This window comes from Gymnodraco acuticeps, unplaced genomic scaffold (assembly GCF_902827175.1).
Source record: "Gymnodraco acuticeps unplaced genomic scaffold, fGymAcu1.1, whole genome shotgun sequence".
In the NCBI taxonomy this organism is placed as follows: domain Eukaryota; kingdom Metazoa; phylum Chordata; class Actinopteri; order Perciformes; family Bathydraconidae; genus Gymnodraco; species Gymnodraco acuticeps.
Genome location: NW_022991706.1, coordinates 145,722 through 166,612, shown reverse-complemented (window position 1 = coordinate 166,612; position 20,891 = coordinate 145,722). Strand labels below are relative to the sequence as shown.

The following is a 20,891-nucleotide window of genomic DNA, read 5'->3' as shown; positions in this document are numbered from 1 at the left end:
AATGCCAGGAAGTATTCTTGCCTTGCTTCTGAAGCAAGACGCTCGGAAGACATGTGCTACCAAGCAAGCGTATACTCGAGATTGAGAAACCAGGTCGTTCCTGTTGCTCTCCGCCTCGGTGAACTCCATCTCGTCCATGCTGGCGGAACATGGCAGTGAACTGCTCTGAGATGCGTTTGAACAGCTCCTGGATGGCCGTGCTGTTGCCGATGAAGGTGACGGCCATCTTGAGGCCGCTTGGCGGGATGTCGCAGACGGCCGTCTTCACGTTGTTTGGGACGACTCCACGAAGTATCTGCTGTTCTTGTTCTGCACGTTCAGCATCTGCTCGTCCACTTCCTTCATGGACATGCGGCCTCGGAACACGGCGGCCACCGTCAGGTAGCGTCCGTGGCGTGGGTCGCAGGCGGCCATCATGTTTTTGGCATTGAACACCTGCTGGGTGAGCTCGGGCAACGTGAGGGCGCGGAACTGCTGGCTCCCCCTGTTGGTCAGGGGGTGAAGCCTGGCATGAAGAAGTGGAGACGGGGAAGGGCACCATGTTGACAGCCAGTTTCCTCAGATCAGTGTTCAGCTGGCTGGGGAAACGCAGGCAGGTGGTGACCCCGCTCATGGTGGCCGACACCAGGTGGTTGAGGTCGCCGTTGGTGGAGGTGGTGAGTTTGAGGGTGCAGAAGCAAATGTCATAAAGGGCTTCGTTGTCAATGCAGCAGGTCTCATCAGTGTTCTCTACCAGGCCAGCAAAGTCCATGGGGTTTTAAAAGCAGGACAAAAACGGAAGAAGGAGTTGAGCCTTCTCTGGATTTAGCCCGTTCTGCTGTTTAAAGACCTTCATTGAGTGTGTGTGTGTGTGTGTGTGTGTGTGTGTGTGTGTGTGTGTGTGTGTGTGTGTGTGTGTGTGTGTGTGTGTGTGTGTGTGTGTGTGTGTGTGTGTGTGTGTGTGTGTGTGTGTGTGTGTGTGTGTGTGTGTGTGTGTGTGTGTGTGTGTGGGTGCGTGCGTGCGTGCGTGTGGTGTGTGTGAGAGAGGTAACAGATTGGAGGGCAAGTAAATCTTATTTTTAATCTTCACTCTCCATCTTTGGCCTTGGGCGAGGATTTTCTTTACCAGCCACAAGTTGTGCTGATCTGTGTGTGTGTGTGTGTGTGTGTGTGTGTGTGTGTGTGTGTGTGTGTGTGTGTGTGTGTGTGTGTGTGTGTGTGTGTGTGTGTGTGTGTGTGTGTGTGTGTGTGTGTGTGTGTGTGTGTGCGTGCGTGTGGTGTGTGTGAGAGAGGTAACAGATTGGAGGGCAAGTAAATCTTATTTTTAATCTTCACTCTCCATCTTTGGCCTTGGGCGAGCACTGAACAATGACATAATTTACTAAATGAAACACTTACATTGACTGATTCTGGCTTAATATACATGTGATGTACATTTGGGTTTCACACTAGCACTAAAATGTGCAACAGGAACAAGTACCAAAACCTGTTTGAAGTAACATTGTATTGTATCTTTAATAAGTTATACGTCAGACGCTAGCAACATATTTAGGTTGGATTGGCTAAGTGAGTGAATTCAAGCAGAGTTAATCCATTGTGAAATGAGGATGACCTCAGCCTCATTAAATCCTCCACTTGTTTTCACAGATCAGGGCCATCGAGTCGTGGAGTTTGAGTCACCCCCATATGTTGAGTTACCCCGCATACAACCCCAGCACCAGCATTATCATGCTCTGCAATACATATGTAAATAAATGACTAATTGTGTACTTGATTACTGTACTGGTGTAACTCAACATAACATCTTATGATCTGTTAACCCTAACTCTAGTAAAAAATAGCTGTTATAAAATCCCAGAGCCAAAAGGGATGTCTTTTCCAAACTAACAGTCCAAAAGTTAAAAAGTATTTCACTTAAAAAATGGCGATCAAACGTGGATTATCAAAATATTTGCCAACTCATTTGTTAAATTAATTAATTATCGAATTGAATCGGAGGGATGAAACCCTCTTTAATGGTCACACATGCAGAGCACACAGCGCACACAGTGAAATGTGTTCTCTGCATTTAACCCATCCTAGTACCAGGAGTCTAGTACTAGGAGCAGTGGGCAGCTATTGCACAGCGCCCGGGGAGCAATGGGAGTGGGGGGGAGGGGGTTGTCCGGTGCCTTGCTCAAGGGCACCACGGCAGGGCCCAGGAGGTGAACTGCCATAAATGGGTTTCTCCCATTTTCCTCTTTAAACTGTAGGTTTTTCTCCGGAAGTTTTTCCTTGTACGATGTGAGGGTCTAAGGACAGAGGGTGTCGTATTGTCATACTGATATTCTGTACAAACTGTGAAGTCCACTGAGACAAATGTAGCATTTGTGATATTGGGCTATGTAGGCCTACATAAACATTGATTGATTGATTAATTGATTGATTGATTGATTGAACTGGGACCTACTCAAAGTAACAGTCCACACTCCATATTTAGGTCTGTTCGGGGACTTGAACCGGCAGCCCTACGGCTCACAGTCCAAGCCCCTACTGACTGAGCCACTGCTGAGTCAAGTGTTTTTGACTGACAGTGGATGTCTAGGAACTGAAGGAACAGGACGTTTAAAGAGCTGCATAATAAATGCCGATAACATTATTTTAATTTAGCAGATAATTACTTTATAATTGTAGCGCCATGTGTAAACAAGGTTTATTGAGTTTACAGTGCATGTGAGCAGCTATTTAAATGACCTCTTCTGTGCTCTTAGGGCAGACACTGATCCACTTGTTATCTCCCCCCCCCCTCCTTACAGCCCCCTCCTGCTGCGTTCCTCCGCACTGCCTCAGCAAAGTTCTCCTTTCTTTTCTCCCTCTTGTTTTCTACTTGTCTTTTTTCCTCAGGGACATAGACCCTGCCCTCTGGGCGGACGACAGCAGCTGGTCCTGCGCCTCTGCTGCAGTCTGGCCCGCTTCATTAATTGCGGATAAACATAAGCCACTGTTTTGTCAACAGTTCCTAATGTGTGAATTGCTGCATTCATAGACAAGATATGATTAGTTCTCATCCCAGAAATCCTATTGGCTGTTCTTTCTGGTTGGCTATAGTAGCTTCAATCTTCTATTGTTTCACCCACTATATTAAACACTACAATACAAACTAGTTTAGAGTGCTTGTTGGGCTATGGGTAGACTTTACTGTACTTTGTGGTGCTTTTATATTATTCACTTCACTGAGATCATTCAACATTGATTCTGTCTGCCCCTTTGTATCAGTCAGGTACTTACAGTAGTTTATCACCCACAATAGGATTAAGTGTGGTTCTTGTTTTTAATTTCCATTTTGATTGTGACTTGAATGTTATTTCACAGTTTTACTGATAAATGTGAGCAAAAGCCATGTTAAAATTAAATGTGTAATAAAAGTGCCACATACATTTCCTTTAGATCAGGGGTTCTCAAAGTTTTTGATAAGTGAGGGCCAATTTAGGTACCCAATATTGGATTGAAGAAAAAACGGAACACAAAATAATTCCAAAACAAATCCTTTCTTTATTGTACTAACCAATTACCGCAACTCGCGAGATGCCTAATTGCCATGCAACCAGTAGTCTAGCAAACTTTCCACAAGCTGTCATTCATAATTTAGGAATGACAACCCAGGGGGCGCAGTTTTACCATTCTTAACCCTCTGGAGTCTAAGGGTATTTTCTCGATTTTTAGATGTTTTCTTAAATCACCTTTTAAATGTATTTTTTCTAACATGGCACCCCATGTGTTAAATATCAAAATGTTCAGGACAATCTCTGGTCTTGCTATATATGCATATTGCTCACCTTAGAGCACTGTTTGATGAGATAAGTAGCTCAAAAGCTTAAAATGTGAAATCCGATTTTTGGAAAATCTTCAAAACTCTTGTGAAAACACAAATTTACTCATGTGATCGAATTGTTTTGGTGTTTTAGATTTGGTTACCAAAGTCCTAGGATCACAAAAGCAGTGAAATATTTGAATTACACTGTATATAAATGTGTTATTCATGTCTAAAATGAAAAACATTAAATTCAAATTTTGAGTGAAACAGGTGTTTATCACTCTACTTTCACCACAGCAGGAACTGAGATACATTAGGACTGAATAATGACTTCATATTACATACCAAGGTTCATGTGATGTGTACAAATACAAATTGAGCATTCAACCTTTTTTTTTCAACCAATAATTTATTATAAATATGTTTTTTTCAACCAACTATTTATATAAATATAAGAAACTGGGAAATCTCACTATTTACAATATTGAACATCAGAACTTTCAACCAACTATTCATTATAAATGTCAAGACAGTGTCAAGGTCTTTGTCTGTCTTCCAAGACAGTGGGTCTGGCTGCTGTGTAGGTGGGGGTGATGGTGCATGGGCTGCTGTGTAGGTGGGGGGTACAAGTGCTATACGAGACCTCCACGAGACCTCCTTGCTGGCTGGGTTGAAGGTGATGGCTGTGGTGGAGCCTTTGTGCTGAGGTGTATCTTGACCTGGTGGCAGCCGCAGATGGAGAGTTTGGGAGGTTGCAGAAGGAGTCTCTCTCGATCTCTCTCTCACACGCGCACACACACACACACAGACAGGTATTTCCAGTTACTTTACATTCAGTATAAAATCACAGAAACACATATACATAGGCTACATCTGATTACAAAGTCTCATCTGTACAGGACGGTAAAATAATAACAGGCACACATGTAAATAAATCTATGACAAAGTCTCATCTGTACAGAACAGTATGATAAAAATAATCGATGGCAAAAACATGTCACTGTAAATGTCTCCGTTGTGGGACGAATACATGATTAATTTAATCATCTACACATGTAATCTCACTTTTACACACCAAAATAACGTTAACACAGAGTAAACGTTTGCTAATGGAGAGTCTATTTTGTTCCAATAAAAAGTTCATGACTATCGATACAAAATATATATCAATAAACCTATTGTTCATTTTCGCGGTATTCCCCACACATTGCCAGTACACTATTACTGTAATATTTACACTTACCCATGTCCAAATGGATCCTTGTTGTTGTCTTTGTATTCTGCTTCTTCAGAAGAGTCGAAGACTTCAGGTTCTGAGGCTCTATCTTCACTGCTGCTAGCGAAAAAAATCTCTAGCGAAGTCGGCAACTGTAAAGTTTTTTTTAGCCATTTTCTCTGTCTCTCTCTCTCTCCTCACATATGTAAACTAATGGGAGACACGTGGTTTATGTTTTTTTTACTTGGTGGGTAGGCCCTTAGTGATTTCTCGATGTCCATTGGTCATTTCAGACGATGATGGCTGCCGGCCGAGATTTCCTTGACGGACACACAAATCCACCAATCCCACACAGTGTAAAGTCAAGCTGCTTTGAGCGGCCATATTGGCTGCTGTGCCCTGGTTACAGTCTCACAGGAGATACCGCTGGAAAGCTACTCATTCTACTTCTTACTAGATACAACCATGGAGGATTAAAATATAACGCATGCATTTCAGCGTGTCACATTAACTATCGCGGGCCGCCAGAAACATTTCCGAGGGCCGCCATTGGCCCGCGGGCCGCACTTTGAGAACCCCTGCTTTAGATAATGTAGCTTGCACTGAAAACAAATCATGTTGGTGACAAAAAAAACCTACAACTTAAAGAAATACTAATTTAAGTATTGTTTCTTAAGGGTAGGCTATAAAGATGATACTTTCTTGTTCAACAAAGATTGTTGTGGAACATTTGCTATGTCTGTTACTCAAAATGAAAAAGACATATTAAACAAGTGATCACATTTGCGATCTAGCAGAGAAACATGAACACATTAAATGTTTTAATGAGTCTATGAAACAACAGGATGGAGTGCAAATAAAGGGCCATTATATCCTTACAATTCTTTCTCTGCCTTTTTCTTAATGTCTTTCATTTTTTGTAAAGCACTTTGAATTGCCTTGTGTTGAAAAGTGCTATATAAATAAACTTACCTTGCCTTGCCTTGCCCTTGCCTTGCCTTACAATAAATAATATACAGGTGTAGATATTTATGGTGAAGCAGTTGATTTTTTCTCATAACATACAACAAAAGAAAGGCCTCTTTAAAAGTGTTAAGAATGCCATATACATGTCTTGACAAGAAAGCAACTAACTTAGTTGCTAATCATGAAAAAAAAAAAAGGGTTGATGTTTTTCTTACCTTTGCACCAATCTGGTTCCCGCACTGGCCGGCCTGGATGTGCACAATTGCCCTCATGACGGCTGTAATTTGGTGATGAGTAAAGTGTTGGCACAGAGATAGAGGTGCTGCTGACCAACTGACAGGCAGGCTGAAGGCTGCACTGCACGGTGGGACAATCCTGCAGGCGGGGCTAAAGTGTTGGGATGCGGCCGTCACTCTGAGCACGGTAATGATTGGCTGAAGTTGTTGGAGCCCCGGTGCTGATTGGCTGAAAGGACAGAGTTTTCTTTCAAGGAACGGAAAAGAAGAAGGATTTTGTCATCACTGTCCCGTTGGAGCCTATATGAAGCATAAGTTTGATGCCCAGCTAAATTAAATGAAACAATAGAGTAAAGAAGAATAGAATGGGTAGATATTTGTATATTTTATAATGAAGAAAATAACTTGTCAACCTGATTTTGGCGTCGTAGCCTATTGTGTATATTTTAGATCACCCTAAGTTTTTTTGCACACTTTTTTTCCAACTTTGTATAGCAAAGTGCATACAAACCTAAATATACACTATACAAACAAGTCAAGGAAAACCTACACAAATACGTTTGTTCTCCAGAGGGGTTCAATAATTACTCATTCCCAAAAGCAGTGTAGACGTTTGAATACCAGGCTTTTACTTGTTATGGTATTTCTACAATTATGTAATGCTACTTTGGTTTAAGTACAAGATTGTAGTTTTTACACCACTGTTTTAAGAAGGGAAGCACATGAATGTAGCAAAGCACTGAACATGCTTCCCAAAATAAACAGTGTGTTAGTTGCAGTTATCCACTCCGCCACAAGATGGCGGCCGCTCACAGGGTGAGAGATGGCGTGCTGAATAAAAACCACTGAGCTGCAATGTTGTGTTCATGGACGCATCATCTCAGCTGCTGTCAAACGCGAATAAACGTCACCTGGGACTAAATTACAATAATTGTTCCCAAAACAGACCGCTATTTATTCCACCATTATCACCTTACTCTACATAAACTACATCATTTATTTTCTAGCCGGTAAGTGTGTCTCTATTTGACGTCTCTATCCACAGCCATTGTCGATTGTAAACATACATAGTCAAATTGATTGAGTTAATGGTTAAACAGCTAGCCGCCAGCAAAATGCACATAGTAATATAACACACATTTCTCTTACTGCTCTAATGTGTGGGGTTTCCAGTTATTTCAATGGCTTTTAGACCATTTTTACTGCGTAACATTTGTGTAAATTATATTCTATCCATGCTGGTCTGCTCTCAGATACCCAAGCCAAGTTACAGTACATACAACGGCTACTTTTTGAGGCCTTATATTTTAATATAATAATACACATGTGTTTGTATAGAAGATGTCCAAACACTTATTTTATTAAATTGAGTGTTTGCAAGGTGGGAATTTAATAGTGACTCAGTATTTTTATTTTATTTTATTCCACAACTTTCTTTCCTTTTCAGTTTGAAAGAGGATCAGCCATCATGTTCTACACCTGTGGTCCTAACGAGGCTATGGTGGTGTCAGGTACAATTAGGCCTATATAAATCATCTTTCTTCATCAAAAAAAGACCATAATCAAATGTATCATTCTTGCTTTTCATTCATTTCCATCCATTCAAAATGGGGCTTAACAAATATTTAACATTATCTAGTTGATCATTTTGTTAGCAGAGATTAGTATTTCTATTTATCCAGTTGGCTGTCTTATTTTGAAGTAGAACATGCTACAACATCTAATACTATAACAACTTGATGTTGCAATATTTTGTTCACATCACTCAACCTTTGACGTCTGACTTGAGGCTCTGCTCGATCTTTTATGTGTCCCAGGGTTTTGTCGTTCTCCTCCACTGATGATACCTGGAGGCCGAGTGTTCGTCATCCCGTGCATCCAGCAGTTACAGAGGTCGGCAAATATGAATGTTTACTGTTTTCTGTCCATCTTTATTCCTGACATTGGTGCTTTTTCATCTCACGCCTAGACTACTGCAACTCACGCCGAGACTCTCACGCCTAGACTACGACAACTCTCGCCTAGACTCTCACGCCTAGACTACTGAAACTCCCTCCTGGCTGGTCTACCTGCATGTGCCATCCGACCTCTGCAGCTCATCCAGAATGCAGCGGCTAAATGCAATGTAATGTCATGTTTTTAACTGACCTGGTTTGGCAAAGAAGATTAGCTTGCACTACAGGATATTTTATTGAAAGGTAACTAACAAACCATATACAAGTCATCACCAAATGTGATCAAAATCCCAGGATGATTGATGGACTCCTGGAAACGGTGGTCATATTCCTCCTCCTTAGCAGATACAAATGATTAGGAGCATCATTTTCTTGTCTAATAATGTAATTCATTTTTTACACAAACCATTGCTTACCTGTTTGTCTACAACTAACATCTCACAACAGCAATTTGATATCGATCAAGCCTGCAGGCAGGACAGGCCTTTTTTCTTTAGCTGGAATCTCAATAGGAGTACATAGCGGAAATAACCTTAATGTATACCATTAGGGCAGTAGATATTAAATCAATAATCATCATTTCCTTTCTGTCTCACCCTGCCTTTCTCCAGGATTTCTCTGAACACGCTGACTCTGAATGTGAAGAGCGATAAAGTGTACACCCGCCATGGGGTGCCTGTCTCCGTCACCGGGATAGCCCAGGTCAGTGGGGCATCCCTCCTGCAGAGGGATCAGCAGGAGGGAGTTTCCTAGGGGGAAAGGTCTAGAGTAAAGGACAAATAGTCCCTTAGGGTCATCAGAAGGGAAAAAACAGTCCGTTTACATCTTAACCCGGATACACTTTATAATAAAGAGGCAAGGTTTGTGTATACACTCAGTGAGTTTGTTCATTATGGCTCATCCTCATCTCTTCGAAAGTTACATTCACCAAACAAGGCAAATTCATTTATATAGCACATTTCAAAGTGCCTTACAAAAAATATTAAAACAGTGATAAAGAGAAGAGAGAAAAACAGATAGTAAATGTGGCAGATGGGAGCCTGTTGTAGCTTTTCAAATCTCAGCATTAGTCAATCATTTTCCTATTTGTATGTACTTCAGGCAAATGTAACAACAGATTCAAATATCACAATATCTTGTGACAAAATACCTCAATATTGATATTGCCAAGATGTTGTAGGGGTGACTACTATTTACACAATGAGGTTTTTGATAAATAATCTTCAGGAATGTGGCTGCAATGCCTTAAGTGGCTAAAAGCAAATAATACAGAGTCGGGTAAGTACAGAACACTATTTATTATAATGCAGCTTTTAATTCAACTTGTGTGATATTACCACTTCGAGCAATAAAATGAAAACAAAACAAAATAAAAACCACTTATATACTAATAAAGCACTTACATACTAACAAAGGACTGGCTTATCTAAAGCCAGTTGAGTAGCACTTGAAATGTTTTGGCTCTATGAAACATGATGTACTTATATGATTCTGTTCTCCTCAAGTTTGTATCTTCTTGGTCGAATGCACTTATTGTAAGTCGCTTTGGATAAAAGCGTCAGCTAAATTAAATGTAATTACAAAATTAATGCAGATATGTAGTCCTCATATTGGTACATTTCCAAGCACTACTTGCTATTATTATGATTGTTTTATTATCAGAGTGTCTGGTATTGGTTTGCATAGAAAAAGAGCTGCCATGGGGAAAGAACACAGCAATATTTTTCAGTTTTAATATTAAAAACGTTGCTTTTTCCCACAGATGAAGATCCAGGGTCAGAACAAACAGATGCTGGCTGCAGCTTGCCAAATGTTCATGGGGAAGTCAGAAGCAGAGATCGCTCAGATCGCCTTGGAGACGCTGGAGGGACACCAGCGGGCCATCATCGCCCACCTGACTGTGGAGGTAAGGGTGTTAATTAAACGAAGGGATTCAAAAACCTACTACCTTCATATGCGCCTGGATAAACAATTTCCTAACAGACCGTCCTCAGACAGTGAAAATAGACCCTTATTGCTCCTCCACCCGCACCCTCTGCACTGGCTCACCGCAGGGCTGCGTGCTGAGCCCTCTACTCTACACGACTGCTCTCCCATTCACCCCTCCAACTCCGTTATAAAATGTGCAGATGACACCACTGTGGTCGGTCAAATATATAAGGGAGACGGCGAGTCGGCATACAGAGACGAGATCCAGAAGCTGTCTGCGTGGTGTTCAGCAAACAACCTGTATCAACCTGTAAGCAAAACAAAAGAAATCATTATAGACTTCAGAAAACACCGTCCAGAACCCGCCCCCCTTCACCTCAATGGAGAGAGAGTGGAGGGTCTCCACCTTTACGTTCCTGGGGGTACACATTTTGGAGAGCCTCAGCTGGACAGCACACACCACTGCAGCAGTTAAGAAGGCCCAGCAGCAACTTCACTTCCAGTGGGTGCTTCGGAGAAACAGACTCAACAAGAAGCTGCTGGTGTCCTTCTACCGGGCGACCATCGAGAGCGTGCTGTCATACTCCATCTCTGTGTGGTATGCAGGATGCTCAGCTGCGGACAAGAAAGCCCTGCAGAGAGTGATCAGGATGGCAGAGAAAACCATCGGCTGCCCCCTGCCCTCTCTGGAACACATGTCCACCTCCCGCTGCCTCAGCAGAGCAAAAGAATAAAGGACAGCTCTCACCCAGGTCACAGACTGTTCTCTCTCCTGCCTTCTGGGAGGAGAGACAGGAGCTTCAAGTCACGGACAAACAGACTCAAAAACAGTTTCTACCCCTGGGCCGTCAGGCTGCTCAACCACCACACTTAATGCAATAACCGTAACCATCTCCACACATATACACACTTTGAATGCACTTTAAAAATGATATACTATTTTTATATCAATATCTTTAACTATGTATTCCCCCTGTATGATTGCTTATGTTGTCTGTCCTACTGCCGTGTTTTTAATGTTATGTATGTCTAGTTTTTGCACACTGGGACAGAGTTGCACTCTGAATCTCGTTGTACTTTTTGTATAATGACAATAAAAGGCTTTAACTTAAAATAAACTTGCCTTGTAAATGTACTCGGTTTCAAATATGTCATTGTTCTTAGTTGCATTCAGTGAGTATAAGATGGAAAAGCTCATGTTAAAGGTTTGTTTATGTCACATTGATTCTAACAAGGTTGAATATCTGAAATAATAGCTTGTATAGTTCTGATGCTTTCATGACCTTGAGAGACACTGAACTTCTTCCTCCTACAGGAGATCTACAAGGACAGGAAGAAGTTCTCGGAGCAGGTTTTTAAGGTGGCCTCCTCTGACCTGGTCAACATGGGCATCAGCGTGGTCAGCTACACGCTCAAAGACGTTCACGACGACCAGGTACCCACTTATCTTCTCATATCTTTATTAATGTGTCTTTTTCCAAATGTATAATTGCAACTCTTTGTCGGCTAGCCCTTCACTAGCCATTTGAATCTGACGTCCACTAAAAAAACGTTTGATTAATGAATGAATGATGTTTATTTGCTGTTTGTTTGCCAGGGTCCTTTTATTCTTTTAAACAAATTGACGACCAATTTACCTTCTAATTCAAGGAAAATAATTGCACACCAAAAGTTGACACTGGCCATCAACGTGCACATCTCACTATATTTTGCCCCGAGCCATTACAAGCCAAGGCAGGAGGCATTATGTTTGGCCATATGATTGTCAGTGCCTCTCATTCACGTGTACGCGATATCTCTAGGACGCCTTGAGGGAATAGCTTAGACACACACTCTCACTTATGAATAAACTGGTTAGAATTTGAGGGTCAAAGGTCAAGAGTAGTGTGTGCGATCTCTCAGGGATAGATTGAAAAAAATCCTCCAAAATGTGGCCTAACAGTCCACATGGCCACAAGGAAGAACTGATTAGATCATCAAACATATCTCGACAGGTTGGCGGAGGCATAAGAGATAAGATAAGATAGGACTTTATTTATCCCGAAGGAAATTGTTGTGCCAGAGTTACAAAAATACAATAAACACAGCAGCATGATAATAAAACTGTACACTAACGGTGCAGGAAACATAGACGGTCACATAATTAATGTAAATATTAACAGTGCAAAAAGTCGTAGTGGCAGATACGTAATTGCACGTTATTATAGAACATTATTAATAATAATAATATTGCACATGTTATATAGCAGAGAGTAACACTGGAAGGTGGTGATTGTGGTGTATGGGTTTGTTGTCAACAGAAAGAGCTGCAGCAAAAATGATGATGTATCTTGGTTAAGTTACACTGAACAAAAATATAAATGCAACACTTTTGTTTTTGCTCCCATTTTTCATGAGATGAACTCAAAGATCTAAAACATTTTCTATATACACAAAATAACCATTTCTCTCAAATATTGTTCACAAATCTGAAAAAATCTGTGATAGTGAGCACTTCTCCTTTGCCGAGATAATCCATCCCACCTCACAGGTGTGGCATATCAAGATGCTGATTAGACAGCATGATTATTGCACAGGTGTGCCTTAGGCTGGCCACAATAAAAGGCCACTCTGAAATGTTCAGTTTTATCACACAGCACAATGCCACAGATGTCGCAAGTTTTGAGGGAGCGTGCAATTGGCATGCTGACAGCAGGAATGTCCACCAGAGCTGTTGCCCGTGAATTGAATGTTCATTTCTCTACCATAAACTGTCTCCAAAGGCGTTTCAGAGAATTTGGCAGTACATCCAACCGGCCTCACAACCGCAGACAACGTGTAACCACACCAGCCCAGGAATCTACATCCAGCATGTTCACCTCCAAGATCGTCTGAGACCAGCCACTCAGACAGCTGCTGCAACAATCGGTTTGCATAACCAAAGAATTTCTGCACAAACTGTCAGAAACCGTCTCAGGGAAGCTCATCTGCATGCTCGTCGTCCTCATCGGGGTCTCGACCTGACTCCGGTTCGTCGTCGTAACCGACTTGAGTGGGCAAATGCTCACATTCGATGGCGTCTGGCACGTTGGAGAGGTGTTCTCTTCACGGATGAATCCCGGTTTTCACTGTTCAGGGCAGATGGCAGACAGCGTGTGTGGGTGAGCGGTTTTCTGATGTCAATGTTGTGAATTGAGTGGCCCATCGTGGTGGTGGGGTTATGGTATGGGCAGGCGTATGTTATGGACAACGAACACAGGTGCATTTTATTGATGGCATTGTGAATGCACAGAGATACCGTGACGAGATCCTGAGGCCCATTGTTGTGCCATTCATCCACGACCATCACCTCATGTTGCAGCATGATAATGCACGGCCCCATGTTGCAAGGATCTGTACACAATTCCTGGAGGCTGAAAACATCCCAGTTCTTGCATGGCCAGCATACTCACCGGACATGTCACCCATTGAGCATGTTTGGGATGCTCTGGATCGGCGTATACGACAGCGTGTTCCAGTTCCTGCCAATATCCAGCAACTTGGCACAGCCATTGAAGAGGAGTGGACCAACATTCCACAGGCCACAATCATCAACCTGATCAACTCTATGCGAAGGAGATGTGTTGCACTGCGTGAGGCAAATGGTGGTCACACCAGATACTGACCAGTTTTCGGACCCCCCCAGACCCCCCCAATAAAGCAAAACTGCACGTTTCAGAGTGGCCTTTTATTGTGGCCAGCCTAAGGCACACCTGTGCAATAATCATGCTGTCTAATCAGCATCTTGATATGCCACACCTGTGATGGTGGGATGGATTATCTCGGCAAAGGAGAAGTGCTCACTATCACAGATTTTTTCAGATTTGTGAACAATATTTGAGAGAAATGGTTATTTTATGTATATAGAAAATGTTTTAGATCTTTGAGTTCATCTCATGAAAAATGGGAGCAAAAACAAAAGTGTTGCGTTTATATTTTTGTTCAGTGAATGAAGATCGCACAACTAACATCTCTTTCTGGTGCTCAGGATTATCTGCATTCACTGGGGAAGGCTCGAACAGCCCAGGTTCAGAAGGACGCCCGCATTGGAGAGGCCAAGAACAAGAGAGATGCTGTGATCAGGGTGAGATATATCACGTGGCCCCCATCCCACAGGATATTGTTGTTCCTCTCAAAATGTAAATCAGGACATAAACCGGGTTTCTTTATATTGTGATGATCATCTTCTCTGTAGAAATCAGTTTTTAGTCATTTTTTCCTAAATCTGTTCTGCTCAGTTAACCGTCAAAATTGTTGTTGCTACTTTTAGCATTTGTATGCTAATATATGATTCACAAGAGTGATTACCGTTGATCCCTATTTTCCGCCTCCTTACTCTGTTCGTCTCTGCGTCCCTGCAGGAGGCTCATGCGATGCAGGAGAAAGTCTCGGCTCAGTACAAGAATGAGATCGACATGGCGAGGGCTCAGAGGGACTATGAGCTGAAGAAGGCAGCCTATGACCTGGAGGTGAACACTAAGAAGGCGGAGTCGGAGATGGCCTACCAGCTGCAGGTACACAGGAGGTTCAAAAGAGTTTGTTCAGTGGAACCTGACCGGATTTAAAGCTGTACGAAATACTACATGAATCATGTACTGTGTGTCTTCCAGGTGGCCAAGACGAAGCAGCGCATAGAGGAGGAGAAAATGCAGGTCCAGGTGGTGGAGCGCACGCAGCAGATCATGCTGCAGGAGCAGGAGATCACCCGTAGGGAGAAGGAGCTGGAGGCCAAGGTGAAGAAACCTGCAGACGCTGAGCGGTACCGCCTGGAGAAGCTGGCTGAAGCTCAGCGGTGAGACTCAAGTTCACTAACAGCTGCTCTTCTGAAACTACAGTGAGGTGTTGTGAAGGGCAGGCGGCCTTTCAGTTTTAGTACTGAGATTTAACCCCCTGTGTTTTACAATCTCTGTTGTTGAAGGGTTATGAAAGACTATAGATCTGAATCTTCAAAGTAACAGGCAACTAGAGTTGTCAAAGAAATGCAGTGAAGTAAAACAATATTTGCCTTTTTAAAATGTAGTAAGGTATAACTGAATGATATGGAAACATTCTTTACAGTTGCAGGACTGATAAACACTCGTAAAAAAGCTCAAAAAGCTACATTGAATACATGTACTTACCCACACTGATTAAAAGAAGACGGGGTGGAGTATTTTACAGCCACTGACAAATAGTTTTTAAGAAAACAAACCCAATTCACGACTGGCTGAACCATCTGTCTCTATATAACTCTACATTTCTCTCTTTGTCCAGTCTCAAGATGATCATGGAGGCGGAGGCTGAAGCCGAGTCCATCAGGGTGAGTCACAGATCTCTGCAGCTGAATCCATCTCCGCTCTCTTTCTAAATAGTTCAAAGTGGATATCATGTTGGGATGGGAGTTTCCCTTTGTGGTTCCCTAAGGTAGTACGTTCCTTGTCTCCTTCAGATGAAAGGTGAAGCCGAGGCGTTTGCCGTGGAGGCCAAAGGTCGCGCTCAGGCGGAGCAGATGGCCAAGAAGGCAGAGGCCTTCCAACAGTACAAGGATGGAGCCATGGTGGACATGCTGCTGGAGAAACTGCCTCTGGTGAGAGATGGCACCATAATGAAGCTCCATAACAGCCATTTACACTTTGTATACAGTATACACCCTCATTTGAAAGTTTTTGGTAAGATCTGTGTCACCCACTAGATGGCAGAAGAGATCAGCCGGCCTCTGTGTGAAGCCAATAAGATCACCATGGTGTCCAGTGGGGGGGGGGAGGTGGGCGCAGCCAAACTGTCAGGAGAGGTGATGGACATCATGGTCCGCCTCCCCGCCGCCGTGGAGAAACTGACCGGAGTCAACATCTCCCAGGTAACACATCCATAACTTTTCTGACTCTGGTCTGCTGATACATGTCCTGTCTCGATGATGCAAGAATGTTTAAAAAAGCAGCATTCATTTATTTATTTGTATGATAGTTTAGTTGGAATGCTGACACAGCATTCCAACTATCTGTTATGCTACGCACAAAATTATTTGTTATTTTGCGCCACTTCTTCTCCCACATTGAACATCGCAGAAACTCCGTTCAAACATCAAAACGTTCAGCTCGGTCGGGAATAAATGGCTATTACTTTTATCATTCATAACTTTCATAATTCCAGAGATACATCCCATTTTTAACATGGAAGTCAATGGAGAAACTCTTCAGACTTGAAAAATCTTCATGCGACTTCAACTGCTAACTGTTCCTTCATACTTTCACTCAGAAACCTCATTCCAACTTTAAAATGTTACACATCTTTCTGACATTATTCGTGTTAAACAACTTTTAAATCTGATTCATACTTTTAGAGATATTAAACATTGTTCAGACCTTGGTAAAGAGCCCTTCTTCAGATTTTAACATTAGTGTGTATTGACCAGCTCCATAAGGTGTGTGATCTCAAAGCTAGAGTGGAGGACAGCTTGAAATTCGCCTTCATATTTGTTTTCAAACCTGCCATAATTCCCAAACCCTACACTCCTGAGACATAATTTTTTCATGACAAATGTAGGAAAACATCTCGTAGCTTGAAAAATGAAAAATAATTAGGCAAAAATAATTAAACAAAATGCCTCTTGAGGGCATGAGGTGACAAAAACTTTCAACATGTCTCCATTAAAGCCAATTGTAAATTCAAGCTGATCTTTACTCACGGCAGCAGCCGCACACCTTTAGTTAATCTGCCAAAAAGGCCACATTATTAACCCGAAAGTACACAAAAATTACACTTGAGATGCTCAAGTTCCTTGACATGCTTCACGCGTTGAAATTTCACCGATATCTGTTACGGTTCTTACGTTCACATGTAAGAGGTTTATCTCTCATTCAGAACAATGGAAACCTGTGATCTCTGCACACCTCGTTAGCTCAAATATAAACACCTGTGTCATGGAACACGATGATGTCATCACTCCAACTCACATGCTCAGAGCAGCAGACTTCAGGTAATGGTTAATGGTCCAGCCTTCAACATGTCTGTGTGCCATTAGTGAGTTTTCCTCAAAAGCTGTTGCCATGGCAACGCATCCCAGCCCGTAAAACGCTATATTGCTATAACTCCTATTAAAGTGCTCAAACTTCACATGTGACATGTGTCCAGCCGTGAAAACATCTATTTGACAGTTTTAAGATTTCTTCAAATGCCGTTGCCTTGGCAACACAATGCTCACTATGAAACACGGTTTTCTCACAACTTCAGTTCAAATGCTCGAAATGGCCCAACACTTCACAGGTTTGGTAACGATGCAGCCATCAACGCATCTAAGCGTTTTATGGTGTGTCATCAAATGCCGTTGCCATGGCGACAGATAATTCGCCATCAAGTTAGTTCAAAAGTTTGCAGTTCAAATATTCTGCTGCTTTTCACTTTCTTTTCTTCTCTCATCACACATTCAAGCACCCAGTGTTCATGTATCATTTCAATCTAAATTCTTCACTTTCTTCTTACACATTACATTTCAGCATAGCAGTTTAGCGTCAGCTTTTCAGCATAAACCATTCCCACTAGCAATTTCTTCAGGAATTGCATTCTCTAGTTATTCTTATCATGGGTTGATATAGGGCAGTGAGACCACATAACTAGAATGAGAGTAGGACAGATATTACCATTACAATCAACACAGCAGGATAGTCTGGGCGACGGACATTTTTATGTGAAGTGTTACCATTGCAAATAACTTTTTCTTCCACATTTTATTCACAATTACTATAACAACATTTCCATCCTTTAGACTGCACAGAGACCACATAAAAAAAACATTTAAACAGACAATACAGAAATGTCACATAACAGAAAAGCAGAATAAAACATGAAATACTAATGTCACATAAATAAAGAATACAGATTAAAACCAACACGGGCAAGTCGACTAGTGACGCTTTGTGTTAACAACTCAATTATGATCATCTTCTCTCATTGTATGACAAATTCATACGAATATAGTTGAGTTACTTTAACCAATGGTGCAAAAAAAATACCAAACAACAACAATATATTAACAATATATTAAACTAATAAGGTTAAGTTATAATGTGTTATTAATACAAAGAAATGATACATGGAACTTAAAGAAAGTTCTCCCTCTCTTGCCCTCTTCCTGCAGGTGACCTCAGGTACCGGCTGAAGAGAAACAGCAGTGTGGTGACCAGACAGATCCACTCCAGCTCTTTGCATGAGTCTGCTCACACTAACAGCCTCTCTCCTCTGATCCCATTTAGTCTTCAGCTGTGATTCGGAGTTGCGAAAATATCATATTTGATCACCGATACGCGGCTCTATGTGATCTGAAGTACTGTGCTCCTCTGGCTACTGTCACTGTTGTTATCTCGGTTGTTGTTTTTATATAGGCTACTGTTTTTTTTTATTACATTTAGCATAATCCCATGACATTCAAATTACAATTCTTCCACATACTTTATTTAAAAAACCCAGACTGTGACTTAATTTACTTTGACTTTACCAGACTTTTAAATGCTTAGCAACAACACCTTTTAACAGAAGCCTCTTTGTATCCCATACTTTTTCCCCCCATTCATTTTAAAATTCCTTTTTCTTTTCATCCCTGTTTTTCTCTCTGCAGTATGTCACATTGTGTGTGTCTGTGTCACTGTATTGAGAATTATTTATTTGTCTGAGTCACTTTCACTGTCTGTGTTTAACTGTAAATGTCTCCTCCATAACTGCCTGTCCACTGCCTTGCTGCCAAACCTTAAGTGCATCTTAACATGAGTTTGTAACACAAACACGGCTTCATTTCCTAATCCTTCTAACATGTCATACTCTAATTAATACTAGGACAAAACCACCGCCTGTGGTCATGGCCATCACTCATCCTCATCATGGGATTTGATTAGTGTAATCATTTTGAAATTAGATTTTTCAAGTTGTCATGGATGGTCTAAGCCAGGGGTATCAAACTCAAGGCCCGGGGGCCAAATCCGGCCCGCAACTTCATTTTATGTGGCCCCACAAGAGCTTGCAAAGAATATAATATGTTTATTATACGGTTACATGCTACTTTACAGAAGCACGTTGCCCATAAACTACATGTCCCACAATGCATCTCAAATTTGACTTTTTTCTCAGAATTTGACTTTTTTTTCTTCAAAATATGCTTTTTTTTCTTAGAATTTGACTTTTTCTCAGAATTAGATTTTTTTTCCAAAATGTCTTAATTTGGCTTTTCTTTTTAAATCATTTTGTGACATTCTTACTGAAGAGACTTGCAATTACTTTCCCTAGACTTCTGCTTTCAGACGTAGTTAATTATGAAGTTATTACCATATCCGATAATAATCCAATTCAGAGGCAATAATGTAATACATTATTTTATATATATTAAATATTTGTATATGTATTTTTATATAGTCTTAAAGTTACAACTGGCCCTTTGAGTGCAACCATAATGCTGATGTGGCCCGTGATGAAATTTAATTTGACACCCCTGCTCTAAGCAAACAGGTAATCAAAATGATAATGCAATGTGTTAACATGTATGCCATTACTACATACTTTCTTTATATCTGTCATTGATTTCTATTTTCTATTTGTGTGTTCTCCATTCATACTAACGTCCACTTGCTGAATCAGTGTTAATATTTGTAATAGCCCTTTTGCTCAAAGCATACCAGTATTATAATACAAAAAGCAGTGCAGCAGACCCATGCCACACATTTCTCTGTGACTTAAATTATTAGCAAAAGTTGTGCATGTTCACTTACTGTATACTAACCCACCCATATGTCCATCTCCCTTGACTTTATGTCCTAAGCTCTTTAACATGTTACTAACTAGTTGATATTTTTTTAGAACTGTCATCAGAGCACTGCAATGGTCACTTTACAGCCCTTTCTACTAGATGATTATATTGTTGGCAAGCCTAGAAATGTAAATCTATGTACTTTTAACCTCACTGTAAATCAGCCTATCTATACAACATACAGTACATACAATGTATATATGTAATATGATAAGAGAATGAAACTCTTAATTGATCAACTATAGGCATTATGATATGCTGAAAGTCCAACAGATCTTGGCTAAAACGGAAGCTATAAAAAAACTCAGACTTGTGGTTCAGGCTCCCTTGAAACTTGTACAGTGTACTACATGTATTGTATGCCTAAAGGGAAGTGGGGCACCATTTGGGTTATTGTGGCATTTATGTAGCAGCTCTCATAAAGATGTAGCTTGTGGAGCAAGTGGGTAGCTTTAACCTTCAATTGAAGCAATGGGAATACCAGAGTTTCATTTTGAGGTAAATGTATGGAAATGCTAAACTGTAAAGTATTCGTGTTTATTTTTTAAGGATTACTGTTTACAGCTTGTACTTCAGGGGAAGGATTGCTCGGCTTTGGTCAGGAATGATTGTTGAAATAGATCAAATGAGAAGTTGATTTATTTTTCTTTATTTCACTGTATTCTGGTCAATCTTGCTGTATTGTGTACTGTATTGATTTGTTAACTTATTTATGATACAAAGTTAATACTAATCCAATCATTGTAAAACATTTAAAATGTCTTGCATTTTATAATAGTTATTTCATAAATAAAGTCACCCAGAATGATATGCGGGTAAAGGTTTAGGAGCTAGCTCTGAAGTGTTAGTTCTTAAAAAGTGCTCTAACTTGCCTTATTCCATAACTGTATCACACTGTCACCGGGCTGGGTGTTCAAAACATGTTTTATGTTGGAACTGTATTTTATAGATCTAGAAAAATAAATGCATGTCTAATTTATTTTGACAGCACTGAACCTATAATAGTATTGTTCCTCCATGAAAAACCGGC

General features: G+C 41.1%; 1 protein-coding gene and 1 pseudogene across 2 annotated transcripts; one reads left to right on the top strand and one right to left on the bottom strand.

The window, feature by feature from the left end:
• LOC117534675 lies at positions 1-781 on the bottom strand (annotated as a pseudogene).
• A 6,183-nt stretch (positions 782-6,964) lies between these two features.
• On the top strand, positions 6,965-19,150 carry flot1a (flotillin 1a). 2 transcript variants are annotated; one of them, XM_034198904.1, is made up of 13 exons: positions 6,965-7,200; positions 7,638-7,701; positions 8,008-8,083; positions 8,757-8,847; positions 9,908-10,051; positions 11,390-11,509; positions 14,081-14,176; positions 14,454-14,606; positions 14,703-14,884; positions 15,346-15,391; positions 15,521-15,658; positions 15,764-15,928; positions 18,206-19,150. In XM_034198904.1, exons 2-13 carry the CDS (start codon positions 7,659-7,661, stop codon positions 18,224-18,226), a joined length of 1,275 nt encoding a protein of 424 aa, XP_034054795.1. In that variant the 5' UTR covers positions 6,965-7,200; positions 7,638-7,658; the 3' UTR covers positions 18,227-19,150. The 2 variants fall into 2 exon arrangements, with proteins under 2 accessions (XP_034054795.1, XP_034054796.1); XM_034198905.1 differs by having other exon boundaries at positions 7,058-7,200; positions 8,008-8,315.
• The last annotated feature ends 1,741 nt before the right edge of the window (positions 19,151-20,891 follow it).

Coding starts and splice junctions, on each gene's coding strand:
- flot1a (XM_034198904.1), top strand. CDS start 7,659: ATGTTCTACACCTGTGGTCCTAACGAGGCTATGGTGGTGTCAG. Junction 11,510..14,080: donor AAGACGTTCACGACGACCAG/GTACCCACTTAT, acceptor TCTGGTGCTCAG/GATTATCTGCATTCACTGGG. Junction 15,659..15,763: donor TGCTGGAGAAACTGCCTCTG/GTGAGAGATGGC, acceptor GTCACCCACTAG/ATGGCAGAAGAGATCAGCCG.